This window comes from Mytilus trossulus, chromosome 2 (genome assembly GCF_036588685.1).
Source record: "Mytilus trossulus isolate FHL-02 chromosome 2, PNRI_Mtr1.1.1.hap1, whole genome shotgun sequence".
In the NCBI taxonomy this organism is placed as follows: domain Eukaryota; kingdom Metazoa; phylum Mollusca; class Bivalvia; order Mytilida; family Mytilidae; genus Mytilus; species Mytilus trossulus.
In genome coordinates, this window is record NC_086374.1 from 16,095,266 (window position 1) to 16,111,098 (window position 15,833).

The window sequence follows — 15,833 nt, forward strand, 5'->3', positions numbered from 1 at the left end:
AACAAGCTAAAAATCTAGAGCAGCTGCATTGAAAATTTGAATGCCAAAATACAAAATTAATCACATACATTTCATAATTCTGTAAGATGTTCGTATATACTGTAAATCATTGTGCATGTGTAAGAAAAGTTCTAACTTTTATTTAACATAATTTGAGTTGCCTTATACACCACAGTTGTACAAATAATTTCAAACATCAATCATCGTTATTATTATTAAAGTTAAAAAATGTAATCGTGGCGACTAGGAAAAAATTGTGTTTTAATTGCTGTTTCATCAAGTAAGATTAACACAGGACAAATTAATCTGAGCTCGTGAACTATCATACTTTGAACTGTCATTTATGTTTTTAGATAGAACTGGCTGCTCGTTACTTCATTGGGATAAGAATGATTGATCACTAACGATTCCCAAGTGTTCTGCGCAAATTGGTATTATACTAAATAGTATATAGATTACGTTGTCAAAAGTACTTGATGTGATCTGTATCTAAATATTAACAGTCAAATGACTTTTACTTGGACATTGTTTAATAATTGTTTTATTGAAAAAAGACAAAGCTAGGAATGAAATGATACCACAATTGACATGCACAATAAATAAATTACTGGGATTTTGAACATCAGTGGATAGTTTCAACGCCTGCATCTTATCGTGATGTTAATGTTAACTTTCATACAGAAAACTGTAGTTTCTGGGATATTATTGGAGTAAGAACATATAGTTTTATTCGGAATGGCAGCTAGAAATATTCGGTCGAGTGAAAATCTATCTTTTGATCAAATAATGCAGAAGGAAATTTTCATCAATTTTATAAAATGCAATGAAACTGTTTTGCAGAAACCATATCCTATTGACGGTACGTATAACAAGTGTAAAAGTTTTGTAACTTTACTTATTTTCTTATTTGGAGTAACAAAGTACACAAGTATAAGTTTTTTTATTACTTTTTTTATGTCAAATATATACTAAACTTGAAATAACAGCTTTACTGGGTACATTTGAACCATATCATACCTTAAACGAAATCAGCTCAAATCAGTTATTTCAATTTTCAAGAGTCAAAATTACATTTTCGCATTATATATTTAGTATGATATAAAAGATAAGGATATGGGCCATAATTTCCAGTTTATAGTGACAAAATTATTTTTTATGAGGAATGATGAAAAACTTTATTTATTCTGTAATGTTAATTTACATTTTGACATATTAAGGGGTTATCAAAGGTACCAGGTTTATAACTTAGTATGTCATAAGACTTTTCAGTGACAGACAAAATAAATATTAATCACATTGATTCTATAGACTTTAGCAGTTTCGTATATTTCATATTTGTGTTCTAAAGTCGAAATTTCCTAACCAAAAGATTTATACTTATTTACAATCACACGTTTTACAAAGTATTGCTATCATTGTAAAAGGATATACAAAGTTAAAGAAATAATGTACAAAGCTTGTTTAAAAGTTGTTGAAAGTGAAGACTATAGTAATCTAATATTATTTTCGCGGTGTGTAAATATAATCACCAAAATTCCACCTATTTAAAAGTGCATATGCACACGTTTTGGTAAAAAAACTCGTCTGGTAAGTATGTTACAAATGAATTCAACTTTAATATGAAAAAATATCTAAATACAGTATGACGAGCACCAAGGGCATAACGCATTTTAGTTAACCGTGTAATGTACAGTGTGTACGCTCTCTAACAAAATTATCTTTGAAAAAATCAAACAATACAAAATTTATCGTTTCGTTTTAAGTATTTCTATTTCCTTGCAACTTCATTCAAACGTCGTTTAAAATGTAAGTTCGTGGTTTTCTGTGAATTCCAACGATCTATAACTATTGAGGTAACCATTTACAACTGGCGTTTACCGTTTGTTCCTATGTTTTGCTGTTACACTACTGTCCCACTTTTTGGAAAAGTATAATACCGCCACATTTTTTATACCATGGACTTGGGTAGTCCTTCATTTTCAGGACATCATTTATTTTTATGTCGTTAATTCTTAAAGGGGCACTAGCTATGAGATGCAAATAAATATATAAAAGTATAATGATTTTATTGTTCAATCACTAATGAAAGTTCAATAGTGAATAACAAATCGTTTTTAGCAGCCCGTTTGGTTTAATTTTGTCAAAACAATCTAAGAAACAAAGATGATGAATTATTCACTTGCAAGTGAATAAGTCAAACTCATTAAATCCGTATTCATGTGAACATTTATCTATCCCCTTAGCTAGAGACATACAACGCAGGAATTGTGCGTGTTCAGTTATTAAAGGAAAAGAATGTCAACATTGAAAGTGAAAGATAAATCATTTGATGACTGATTCAAACCACAAAAAAAATCGTTTTTATATAGGTAAAAACGATGAATAACATATTTTTAATATGCAGTATGAAATTAAATAGAACTAGGAAAATCTTATTGCACGAGTTTGTTATATTCATGTTTATTTCTCTTATATGGCCATTGGATGTCAACTCGATAGTTAACTAGACGACGTCTAGACTAAAATACACACGAAATGAAGCTTCATTTTTTCGAGTCCATGTCCTGTAAGTTGTTTATTTTAGACTTTGTATAATTTGAATAAATGTTTTACATTGTTACAAATCAAATATGAGAATTTGAGTCAAATGAGTGAACATAAATTTGACAGCTAGTGCCCCCTACATGATGTTTACTCTCTTATTAAATATCAAGCATGGAGATATTAGGTATAGATTGAATATATTTTTTCAAAATGCAAAGGAGGATGAAACACAGATTGAATATTATTCCGTTTAATTAATTTATATATTATGACTCGCTGACAGTTTTGCTCTTGCTAACAAATAAATTCATTCTCCTGACTCATTACGATGCGTACTGAACAGTACCTAAAAGTTGTATTTAAAAAGACAAATGTATCTTCTATCTATTAAACATCAATTACCATCTGTTTAGGCATCTTGTCAATTTAGAATTATTGTCTGATTGGTATGTCAGGGGGATTTTCGAAATATCAATCAAACAATTCCATTCAATTATTCCGTAGAAGGGACGACTAGAATGATTTTGATACTATATAACCGAAGATAACACAACCCAATTTTATTTATTAAAGTAATGCATTATTAAAATCCATATGTAAAAGTCTTTCGTAAAGGGCTTTAGGTTAAAGTGTAAATGGGTGTCAGTGTACGATGTGTACTCCTTTTCTTTCTTCATGAATATTTAAAAAAAAGGTTAATTAATAAACCTTATTATTTTGTTGAAAAAGAAACCATAAATTTGAAAAAGGGAAAATAAAAAAACACACATAGTAATACCAATGTTAATTCAACTTATCGGGCGGAGCTTAAGAATTAATTTGCATAAGGATAGTCTATTTGAAAATATGTGTGATAAGGATGATGACCGTTTTAATTATAATTGATTTCTAATCACCTATCAGTGTCACCAAACGGATATAAAATGAACTGCTTTATGATATGGGACAAATAAATGGACACTCCATTGATGAATTAATCCTGACACACCTGTCTAGATGGACTTGTCTTATATAAGCGAACCGGTTAAACCCCGCCCAGTCAAGTAAAACAAATCAAGAAATAACATGCACGAAGCTATTCATACGCATATACTCACTTGTAACTTGTAATGAATAATTAAAAGGGTATTACACTTGACCAATATATTTCAATTTTAATGATAATATACCAACAAGTAACCTTAGAATACAAACATAATGGAACTTGAGACGATCATTTCTATTTTAAAAATGTCAAGACAAAACTTACAACCAATCAGGCCAGAACGTAAATCGACTTTCGTTTTGCGATAATATTATTGTCAATTTTTCGCCATCCTCCTCATTGTCTTTAACTTGAACTGAGTCAATTTCTTGCAACATTACATAACACCATTGTTTCTCTGCTGTATCTAATAGTTAAGATACTTTAAATAATTCGTCCGAAGACGGCAGTTTCATCCAGTAATTCTGAATTTAACTAGCTACATACATTTTATACAAAAGTTTTATCGATGACCTTTGCAACATCCATTTGTCAAATTAAAACAGACCCATTATACGTGTCCCCCCCAAAAAAAAAAGCACCAAGGAAATTTATATGCATGCTTCTACATAAAAAAAATGATGCGATGAGACACAAAGATTTCACATGGACTGGACAAAGTCCCTTGTAAATAATAATGGTACAATTAATTATAATGTAATGTTTATATTGAAAACACTTATGCCAGTCTTACTGTTTACGTTATGCATTGATTCAGTAAATAGCAATATAGTATGTTGCCAGTAGATTATTCCCAGAGGGAAGATACATTACTACAGATTATACATTTTTTGTTATATGTATAAATATCGGCGATATATTGGGAAAATCAAATGATTAAGATGTCTATTATAATCATCAAATGTACCAGGCTTAGAATTTAATACTCCAGACGCGCGTTTCGTCTACATAAGCAGTGGCGGATCCAGGATGTGGGGTTCCGGAGGTTGTTACTCCCTTTTTTTGGACAATCAATGCATTTGAATAGGGACATGTAGTTGGACCCTCTTTTGTCATTGGTTAGGAACCCCCTTTTTAAAATGTTTTGATTCACCCCTGATAAGACTAATTAGTAAGCTAAACATGTACAAAGTTGATGAGCAATAAACTGTTGTTAATTTATATTATTTCTAATGAGTAATTTTATAAAATTTCACACTAACAAAGCAAAAATACGGGAAAACCTAAACCAAACACAACTCTCATCAGTATGATTGAAAATGATTCTAATGAATTTATTATAATTGTAATAAAACAATCTGGAACGTAATACAATTAAAAAACAGAACTACGCTTATGTAATTCAAAAATTTCAATATTTAGAACAGTACTTCGTGTCTATGCATCCTAAATAAAACTAAAACTGCAGTTATTAACATATCACGGGTTGAACTACATATTTTCATTGCTCCCTTTTTGTGCTAACATTTTCTTAAACAAATCTTTCGAAAGTGAATCTCTCCTCCACAGACCAAGCAGTGTTGTTGTATATGATAATAAGATATGTTAGATGTGTAATCATTGAAACCATATAAATTTTTAACATGTCATTGGGAATCATAGTGTTAAGAAAGTAACTCATTAAAGATACCAGGGTTTAGATTGTGTACATCAGACGCGCGTTTCGTCTACAAACAAAACTTACTCGTGAAGCTTGAAAGAGAAAAGTCATAATAAAGTATGAAGTTGAAGAGCATTGAGCACTCCAAAAACCGAAAAGTTTTGCCAAATACAGCTGATGTAATATATTTCCGTGGTAAAAAAATCGGAATATTTCGAAAAATTCAAAGTTCGTCGGAAGGTATCAAGACCTTGTTGATAAATATTCCGTATTAATCTCACAAATAATACAAGATGTTTATGAAGTATAAGGTAGATGTGTACTGACGTTGTTAATCATTTTTTTTTAAATCACGTGTTATATCATTTTTTTTGTCTTTATGAATATTATTTTTACTGTTTAGTTTAGTTTTGTTTTGTTGATATCCATTTGACGTGGCTCTAGCCTTATACATCCCATAATTGTGCTATTGTTTTATGATATTTTTTGTATTTGTCTTTAAATTTTTGCTTACATGCTTTGTCTTTTTTGTGTTTTTCTAATATATGATGTCATTGTGTCATGGTATATTTTAAGATTATTGTCTTTTATATTTGCTAATGTGCTTTGACCATATGCTTGTTTGTTCTTCTTTGTTACATATTTGTTTGTTTATAGTTATCACAATGATAACACAATGCTTACTGCTGTGTCCCTATTTTTGACATTTTAACCTATTATGTCTGTTTGTTTTGTTCGATATAGTGTAATTGTATACGACTGGCATATACGTCAGAGGTTTGGCTAGCTATAAAACCAGGTAAAGATTATAAACATTTCGAAAGATTCAGAGTTTTGAAAATTTATGATTATGACCATATCATTTTGGTTGACCGTTATTGAATACATGTTTCACAGATGACAACGGTCATGCTTCAAATGTCGTAACCACAATCCATTCCTTCTTTCTTCGAATGTGACCTACCAAATAAGACATATCACCGGATGTGTTATACATGAGCAACATGGGTGCCACCTTTGGAGAAGGATATCCTTACTCTTTCAAAATACACGAGATCACTCTCTTTTTTGTCGAGGTTCGTGATTCTCAGTCTTTCTTTGTTGAGTTTTGTATACAACTGTTATTTATCAGTTTGTTTTCAACTTATACATTTTAATGTCCCTTTGGTATCTTTCGACTTTCAATTGCACATTTTCGACTTCAACCTCACGTTTTATAATGTAGTTTATAAAAAGGATGGTCAACTCGATAAGATAATACGTCTACAACATAGACTATTCTTGAAATCTTTTAGTGTTTTAATTGGGTGAAGCTGACCCTATAAATACACTGTAGGAAAAGAATAAGTTTATAATTTCGTTTGTTGAAATAAGTCGTTTTATGAGATCTTTTAACCAGGATTCTACTAGCATTTAACCTTGAACATTCAGACGTAGTTTTTAATAGGCTCATCCTTTAGAAAAATTAATTACGAATTAGGAAATTGTTAGATTATGAATTGCTTTATGTTTGAGTGATTGAATACCGTTATATTGACATCACTAGATGAGATGTGACAATAAACACAACACTGGACGCCTTAAAAGACATAACCTAAAAGCAATTAGTCATGAAAATTTAATTATGCCTTTCAGCAAAGTTTCCTTTAATATCAATTTCAAGTTACTGATGATGTATAACATTGTCAAGTAAAATTCTCTGTGATTTGTACAAGGCATATTATCAATACGGACCAAGAATTAAATTTTAACTAGATAATGTCATCAATTCATTATAATGGTTTTCACTAGTCTACCAATTCTTCATTCTACAATACATATACTTATGTATTAAAACATAAAGTAAAATTGTCGAATAATTTCTGAATTGAATAAAATAGTTTGAACGATAAACGACTTGATTAAAGCAATTGATTACCAGTTTATACAGCTGATGTCACAATCGGCTTTAACTGAAGTAGTTTGTATTGATAAATGTTTTTTTACCCATTAATGTGTTCATGTCAATTTACATGATTACAGATTCATTTCCTTACAGTAACTAGGGTCTGAGTATTCGGTTCAGAAAGTCTGAGTCTAACTGGTTAAAAATGGATGTTAATTATTATTGGCATTTTTTTGTAAAACATGGAAAACTGAAGTACCATTAATCAGATATAAGAATATACATGTGCTTTACATGCAAAGAGCACCCGTCAATCATATTGAAAGAAATATAAAACTCTATATTTCAAATCCGGTAATCACCCAGTTCATGTATAACTTTAGTGTGAGGCAACTTAAGAAATACCGACATAGCTACGTAATACTATTTTGTATCTGATAACTAACACAATTCTATATCAATAAAGTTGCAATTGTTATATTATACATCAAATACCATAATTACAAACCTGATTTTGAAAAATATCAAAAGTTTATGAAATTACCTTTGACCTCACTTTTGTAGCGTTATTATCGTTTATCGTGTGACAATGCAGGGGTGGTGTTCTCGAAAGTATCCTAAGATTCGTCCTAAGACACCTCTTAGACCAATTTTTGGATAGACTTAGGATCAACTTAGGACACTCGTAAGTTGTATCTCGAAGCTATCTCAGACTTATCTTATGTTAGCACGTCCTAAACATTTCCTAAGTCAAAATTTTAAATCGTTTAAGTAATTTTATTATAAAACATTTATTGATGACGAAATTACATGTTCAGAATTAAATGCATAATTACCAATGTAATTATATCAAAAAGGATTGTTATTTAAACTGGAAAACAATTGGTTTTGAAATGAAAATTAAATTTGTAGTGTAATTATTATCGTATCGTGAAACACGAAATTCAAAGTTTGAAATCATGCACAATTTCTTTATATACGAGTTAATAACCGATGGTGCGTTTCATTTCTTGTTCATTTTCACGTAGAATAATGAACAAAAACCGAAATCGAAACTTTATTAGACTAGGATGAAGAAAGGATGCTCTTAAGACATCTTATTGGGTGTCCTAAAGTTAGGACGAAAAATTAGATATATCATAAGTTAAGAGAGCTCGGAGAACACGACTTAGGACAAAGACTTGTCATAAGAAAGACTTAGGACACGTCCTAATCCTAAGATAGCTTCGAGAACACCACCCCAGGTTTTTTTAGCTGTTTTATGTACCGTACTAGGTTTTTTTACGTGTTCGTTTTTATTCTGTGGTTAGTCCCCACTTCGGTGTTGACATGAAAATCAATTATACAGTCATTTTTATAAATTTACTGTATGCAAGGGTACGAAATATTCTAAATACTACGGATTTTTTTGTCCCAGGTAAAGATAAAATTAGCCGTGTTTGGCACAACATTTTGGAATTTTGGGTCATCGATGCTCTTCAAATTTGTACTATTTTGGCTTTCATTACTATTTTGATCTTAGCGTCGCTGGTGTGTCTTATGTAGACGAAGCGAACATATGGTGTATTAGAATGTAGGACTGGTACCTTTGATAAAAATTTGCATGTTGAAATGTCCTATTGTTATGTTTTTTTTTGTATTTCTCTGTCCGTAATGTTCTTGCATTTGTTTGTACTGTAGTCCTGTCATATAATGTTATCATTTTAAATGTTATATTTAACAATGCTATAACAGCGGGATAATTGGCTAGCCACAAAACCAGGTTCGACCCATCATTTTTTTTTTATAAAAATGTCCTGTACCAGGTCAGGAAAATGGTGGTTTCCATCTTATACTGGTAGTTCGTTTTTGTTGTGTTGCATTGTCGTTTTTTTTCTTGCACTTCAGTATTTCTGTTGTTTCGTTGTTTTCCTCTTATAGTTGATGTGTATACTTCAGTTTTAGTTTGTTACCTGGATTTGTTTTTCTTTAATCGATTTATGACTTTCGAACAGCGGTATACTACTGTTACTTTTATTAATGATTGACTCATACAAAATAAAAAAGTTAAGAAAACAAGTTTTTTTTTTATTGAACATCAGTTTTAGAAGAACCAACACTGAGGCAACCGAAATGATAACAATTACAACACTTCATTGTCATCAAGATAGTTATCATATACAATTACAAAATCAGGTAAAAATAGTGTATTGGTCTTCAGAATATCTACGGTAACAATGAAGGTTATCTCATCCTCATTAAACAATACTTTCAAAATCCTTTTCCCCATCCACTACTATTGAATGGAATAGCCTTTCCTCCGACATACTTACGTCCAAAAACATAAATATTTTTAAACGAAAGATGAAGTCTAAATTGATACAGCCACCTTCCTATTTTAGTTGTGGGGATAGAAAACTTAATATCATTCATACTCGTTTGAGACATATGTGCAGTTCTTTAAATTCAGATTTACATCATGTTAATATTAAACCAAGTCCCGCATGCAGCTGTGGCCACCCTGTTGAGGATAGTATACACTATTTTTTTAGAGTGCGCTCTTCACAACGAAGCAAGAGAAATACTATTTTCAAAATTAGAAAGTTATGCTATATCCATTGAGCTTCTATTAGCTGGTGACGGTGACCTTTCTTTTCAGCAAAACAAAGACATTTTTGAGTCCGTACAATCTTATATCAGAATAACACAAAGATTTAAAACAATCAATTAACATTCTAAATTTCTACTTTACAACCTTTCACTCCAGTCTAGTTGTTTCATTATTATTCCTTATTATGTTGTATTTTTTTTCTTTTTTCTTTTTATTTCTAATTTTTGTTTGAAGTATGTATTACATGCATTACTACTATGTTGTATTTTTTCTTTTTCGCCATTATCTAATGTACTTTGTGTTTATATTTATATTGGGAGAGGACGTCTCTAATGTTGTTATAACTTGTGTCCAATCCCTTTTGCTACTTTTGCAAATAAAATATGTTTAAACTAAATGGGGCCATTTTTGGGGAAAAGAGAATTTGCATGTGCATTCTAACTATTGGTTTATGTAATTTTTTATGTCTAACGAGAACCATAATAACAACCCGTAATGCTGTGAAGCCTTTATACCTACTATTACTAGTTATAGTGTTATATTGTAGAACGCAACGGGTGTCGGTTTCCAGTAAAAAATGTCCCCAGAGCACCTGAGTTTTTAGGTAGAGTTCAAATTGTACTTCTTGCTATGTCTTTTGGTTTTCGATTGCCCTTAGTATGATACATGTGTACGAGTTTGTAAAAGTTGTTTTTATAAATGTCATTTATAAAACGTCAGTACATGTGATTCAGACATAAACAACAATGGAGCTATACATGAATAACATATGAAATCTACGGAAAAGGAAAATATTCAAAAGCATAACTGAATTAAAAGTTAAAGTTTAAAATTTTACCACGTGTATGCCAAAATACATTGTATTTACTAAGCCTCTAGATTCTGTAGGCTGTGTTTGTCGAAAAAGGTCTTTAATTTCTTTCATTTTCAGGGCAATTATACTGCAATGCTACATTTGATGGATACACTTGCTGGAACCATACTAAAGCAGGGACAAAGACCTATGGAAACTGTCCATTGTTTATGGTTGAGAAATTTGGCCAACAACCAGGTAATTTGAAAAAAACCCAGCAATAGATAGGATATTTAGACTCGTTTTGTTGGAGATCGTGCCAAGTCCATATAATCAACCAGGAAGACAAAATTCGTGCAAAATGGCAGATCTATATAAATACATGAATGATAAATGACAAACGAATTCAAATTTACCGTAGGTCACATACTACGTTGTGATTGACCTTATATCAGTAGGGGTAAATCTCATAACACTGAAAAGTACTTATTTGTTGTAATTTCCCAGTGTAAATGCATCATAAAGTGTCAAGGTACAATTTAAGTTGACGACCCAAAAGTGTGTTTTATTGTCAAATCTTGTGATCACCCCTAGTGTTTGAGGGGGTTCGTGTTGTTTATTCTTTAGTTTTTTTATGTTGTGTCATCTGTAATATTGTTTGTCTGTTTGTCTTTTTCATTTTTAGCCATGGCGTTGTCAGTTATTTTTTGATTTATCAGTTTGACTACCCCTCTGGCATCTTTCGTCCCTCTTCTATCAGTACAAAATACTTGCGAAAATGTTGTTTTGTTTTGCATATGGTTTGATTACTGTATCTGATTTGCTAAAAATGTTTTTTTTTAATTCGAGTTTTATTTCACGGTAATAAATAATTTACAATTTATGTTTTCGAGTGATGTTTAAGCGCTACGAAAGTGTGTTTGTTTGACCCCAACATGCAGTTAGCAAACACAATTGAATTCAATACTGATTGAAAAATATTCAAAATGCCTTAAAGAAGTGCAAAGCAAATAATTAATAAATCTTTTTTGAAAGATTACATCACACGGTAAACAATTATGCTATTCTAGTTTATCGTTGTAAAGTGCAAGTGTTATTAAACCAGATATAGCAGTCCTTAATTCGATTTTATGATGAACACACAAAAATCAAGTAATGAAATTTTACATTTATGTGAAGATTGGTTTCTCTAGTGATTAAAATGAAACCAAACCCAAAGAATTCATATTGATTAGATACATTTGTTATTTTCTATGATTTCATGAAAACCGTTCTCAAAGGGCACCAAACCAACATTATTCGATTGATTAAGTTTTCAATTTACTTATCATGACAATTTCTTGAAAAAGAATATACAATCTTGTTAATATTTTACGAAAATTGTGAATATTTTAATTAAGAAGTTATACTACTCAATGTAAAAGTTGATATGTAACACCATCTCTAAACGAATAATATCTAAATAAGAAATCCGAAAAAAAATAGATTTTTTCAAATTAAATACCATATTGGAACGAGCAATTTTAATTATACGGGAAAACAAAAATTCTAAATTGAGAACAGAACTATTTATTGGTATTTTAATTCATATGCTCATATGTATACAAGTTTCTGTACTCTTATGACTCAAATATAAAGAAGTGTGTAGTAAAGAAAATGTAAGTGTTTTATCTCAGTGTATGATTTTCTTAAAAATATTAAATTTTTAACAAATAAACCAAAATATACAGTTTTGAGAAAAGTACCGGTCCGAGATTCACGAGTCAATATTGTTCGAAATGTTTTTTTAATCGCGTAAAAATAAGAAAAAATAAGTTTTGGCCTCTGCCATTTCCCATTATGTGATCACTTTTCTCTTCGTTAATAAATTCCTGGATCTGCTACTGATTAAGCTTAGCGAATAAAAATAAGGCTATCTGTTAAACCTATTTTTTGCCCACCTCCCCCATAAGAACAAAATCGATTTGGTCACTAACAATTATTTCTATAGACGTATAACAATCAGGGATCATCATGCCATTGATAAGAATGAGGTTTTGTTTACAACTTTTAATTAATTTATAACTACAGAAAAATTCGTTAAAGACTGATGGAAATAAGAAAATAAAAAAAAACCCTACTGTTAATATTTTGAAGGAAAAAAGAAAATAATTAAGGTCTTTCAACATACAATGTATTTCTCATACAACTTATAGAATACCGATGACTCGGAATGCTAGTCTACAGTAGGGATACCAATTAGAGATATAATATAAAAATAAGAGATGTGTGATATAAAAGCAAATGAGACAAATATCCACCAAAGTTCAAATGGAAGTGGATGTAAGCAACTATTAGCAACCGTACATCATTCAACATTGAGAAAAAGGACTCGACATTAAAAATACGAAACAATGCAATTGAGAAAACTAATTACCTCATAATCAACAAAACAAATAACGAAAAACAAATGAACCAACGACAAATTGTGACAGCCAAACAATGAAAGTGGCGTGATTGAATATATTAGTTAGCGCTCAATCCCTTCCTAACTTGGGACCTAATATATTGCCTGTATGACTGTTTAAAACACAGACGTGTCAGATCAACATTAAACAATAATGAGTATAACTTTTATCCTGCGTTCGCACAGTGCCAATAACCTTTCTTTTTTTATTTCTCACTTTCGACCCAAAGATTTACCCACTCGAAAGACCCTTCTAACATGATTTACTTTAAAAATGTTATATATCTTAATGTGGCAGAAATATATGAGACTGGACATTAGAAAAACGGCTACAAGTTACTAACAGTAGTCTATCGGGAGATTTAAATCTGTGTCCTTAATAAGATCTTGAGAACATCCAAGTCATTATTATCATTAAGATGTCTGAGTTAAATCGCATATGAATGTAAGAGCCAGAATATAATTAATTGTCTCTCAAAGGCATTTGTCATTGGTAATATTTTGTTTCCTATCTCATATCATATCAATATCAATTGTTTTAAATGAAACCCAAATGCACAATCAAAAACTGTTTTGCAATAAAAAGGCAAATAAAATCCCAAATGGAAGTGAAAAATGAATAAAACTGTTGCATCTTATATAAGGATTGATGGATTGATGGTTTTGAAATAGCATATACTGTCAAATGATTGCAATATCTAATATCTAATCGGGAACATAAGAATTAAACTCTGTTCATTTATGTCAGATGTATTAATTTACTCCAAGTGCCATTAACATGTATGTCCTTAAATGAATACAAGTTAAGAATAGAAAATTTTAAAAATTTCATTTGAAAAGCGATTTTCGGTATTTGCTATTAAAGTTAACGCTCAGCGTATTTGTCGGTTGTTCTCAAACAAACAAACAAACAAACAAATAAAATAAAAAATATCTTATCTTGCAATATGTCTAACCGATATTTTATTTTCAAAATCTTTGCATACATGTTACATGTTTTTTGTTTTAAAGGACAACCTTTTAAAGAATGTAATACAGATGGAACATGGTATAAACATCCGCATACCCAAAGGTCTTGGACAAACTATGCTCCATGCTCTGATACTATTAAAGTACAGGTAAGAATTATAGAAATACAAGACGCAACAACATTTTAACACACAAATATGAATACTTTGGATAATGCTCTCTTTTTATTTTCATTCTTACCGAAGTATAAAGTTAAAACTGTTAGTAAGCCACGGTGTCGGTTTTATTCTGTTAGTTACGAAGTGTACTTAGGAACATACTACTTTTTGTTTTTATGTTGAAGACTACAGGTATATTGCTGATACCATCTAACAGCAGATAATCCATATCAAACGATTTATTGATGTTGTTAAGATATAACAGATAATTTCTATCTGCAATGATAAAATCGCATAACATGCTTTGAATATTATTATCGTTCGTCTCTCGGTCTGTACCAATTTGCTGAGCTCTTAATATATTTAATAAAATTGCATATCAAAGCTTTGTGACATCAAGTATGTTGACCCGTACATATCATTGACGTCATGTTAAATAAACCGTCGTTGATAAGTTTGACACGAATTTATATCTGCCGGTGTACTAGCGAACCATTTTTTTTTATATCATTGAAATACGCTAATATTTCTATTTGCAAGCACAATATATTGGAACGTATCAGCTTCTCGACACAATATGAAGCCTTTTTGGACTCGTTCTCTCCGTTCACTCGACAAAATCCTCATACTGTGACTTGTACCTGGTATTTTATGACATTAACATTCAGGCAACCTGATAATCGGTACTAATAGATTTCAGAACTCTGATATTGACTGATGTTTTACTGTGAATAGAAATTCAACTGCTCTCTAAACTCTTAAACTGACGCATTTTTTTCTCACCAAATTCAACTGCGCATGAACTTCTATATTTATTGATTAATCTTAAACTTAATATGTATTATTGTAAAACCGATTTGCTGTCTCCTTTAGTCATTTTAGTGTGACAAATCTTTTACTAAATTGAAAATTGTTTGCCGATTTTTTCATCGATGCCGGATAACTCCCGTAACTTTCTTGAGTCAATTTCTTTTTTCGTTTTCTTTTTTCTCACAGAGAGCCAATAATGTGTTGTATGCTTACTTCAGCGGATATGGTCTCTCCATTGTGGTTTTGACTGTAGCCTTGTTAATTTTGGCTTATTTCAGGTAAGTCACAAATACCACTGAACAAATTATATTTTTTTACTATCATTATGGATTTTCAGGTGCAACATGTAGAGCATTATCTGCCTACCCTTCCGGAGCACCTGAGATAACCCCTAGTTTTTTGGTTGGGTTCGTGTTGCTTAGTCTTTTGTATGTTGTGTCTTGTGTACTACAATTTTTTGCCTGTTTGTCTTTTTTCTATTTTGGCCATGGAGCTGTCAGTTTATTTTCGATCTTTCACAGTCCTTTGGAATCTTTTGCCCCTCTTTTACAGCTCGTTTTACCTTATAAAACATTTCAATCATCTCCAACAATCTACTTCATGTCATTTGCTCTCTTGTGGAAGGATGAATCATGTGCAATCGTACCACATCTTCTTATTTCTATATTGAATTTATTGACAATTTGCTATTCAAAGTTAAAATAACAACCCCTACCAAACCTACTCCTTTAATGTGATAAACTAAAGTATTTAACACTCATATGTCAGACTAAGCATCATATAGTGCATAAAATGTTCAGAAGCTGAGAAAGGTTATTAAATTACAATTTACAATTAGGATTTCAAAATTGAAAATGATCAATGACGTTCATTTTCATCATTAAGAACTTGACAAATTGTCCCATCTTTTCGAAGTGTGACTTCGATAGTATATCAATTCAGTATTTCGTTTAATATCAGCTGAGTTACACAAATGAAAATCGACTCATAATTTATAATACATTATTTTTATTTATATAATTTATCATATAATATTCACACAAAAATCATTAG

At 30.7% G+C, this 15,833-nt stretch overlaps 1 protein-coding gene across 2 annotated transcripts in view; it reads left to right on the top strand.

Moving 5' to 3' along the window:
- Positions 1 to 398: 398 nt before the first annotated feature.
- Positions 399 to 15,833, top strand: part of LOC134704931 (calcitonin gene-related peptide type 1 receptor-like) — a 31,060-nt gene continuing 15,625 nt past the window's right edge. For both annotated transcript variants that reach the window (XM_063563711.1, XM_063563712.1), the window contains exons 1-4: positions 399 to 859; positions 10,536 to 10,655; positions 13,855 to 13,961; positions 14,967 to 15,058. In XM_063563711.1, the coding sequence (XP_063419781.1) occupies positions 736 to 859; positions 10,536 to 10,655; positions 13,855 to 13,961; positions 14,967 to 15,058 (443 nt within the window). In that variant the 5' untranslated portion in view covers positions 399 to 735. The remainder of the gene's footprint in view (positions 860 to 10,535; positions 10,656 to 13,854; positions 13,962 to 14,966; positions 15,059 to 15,833) is intronic.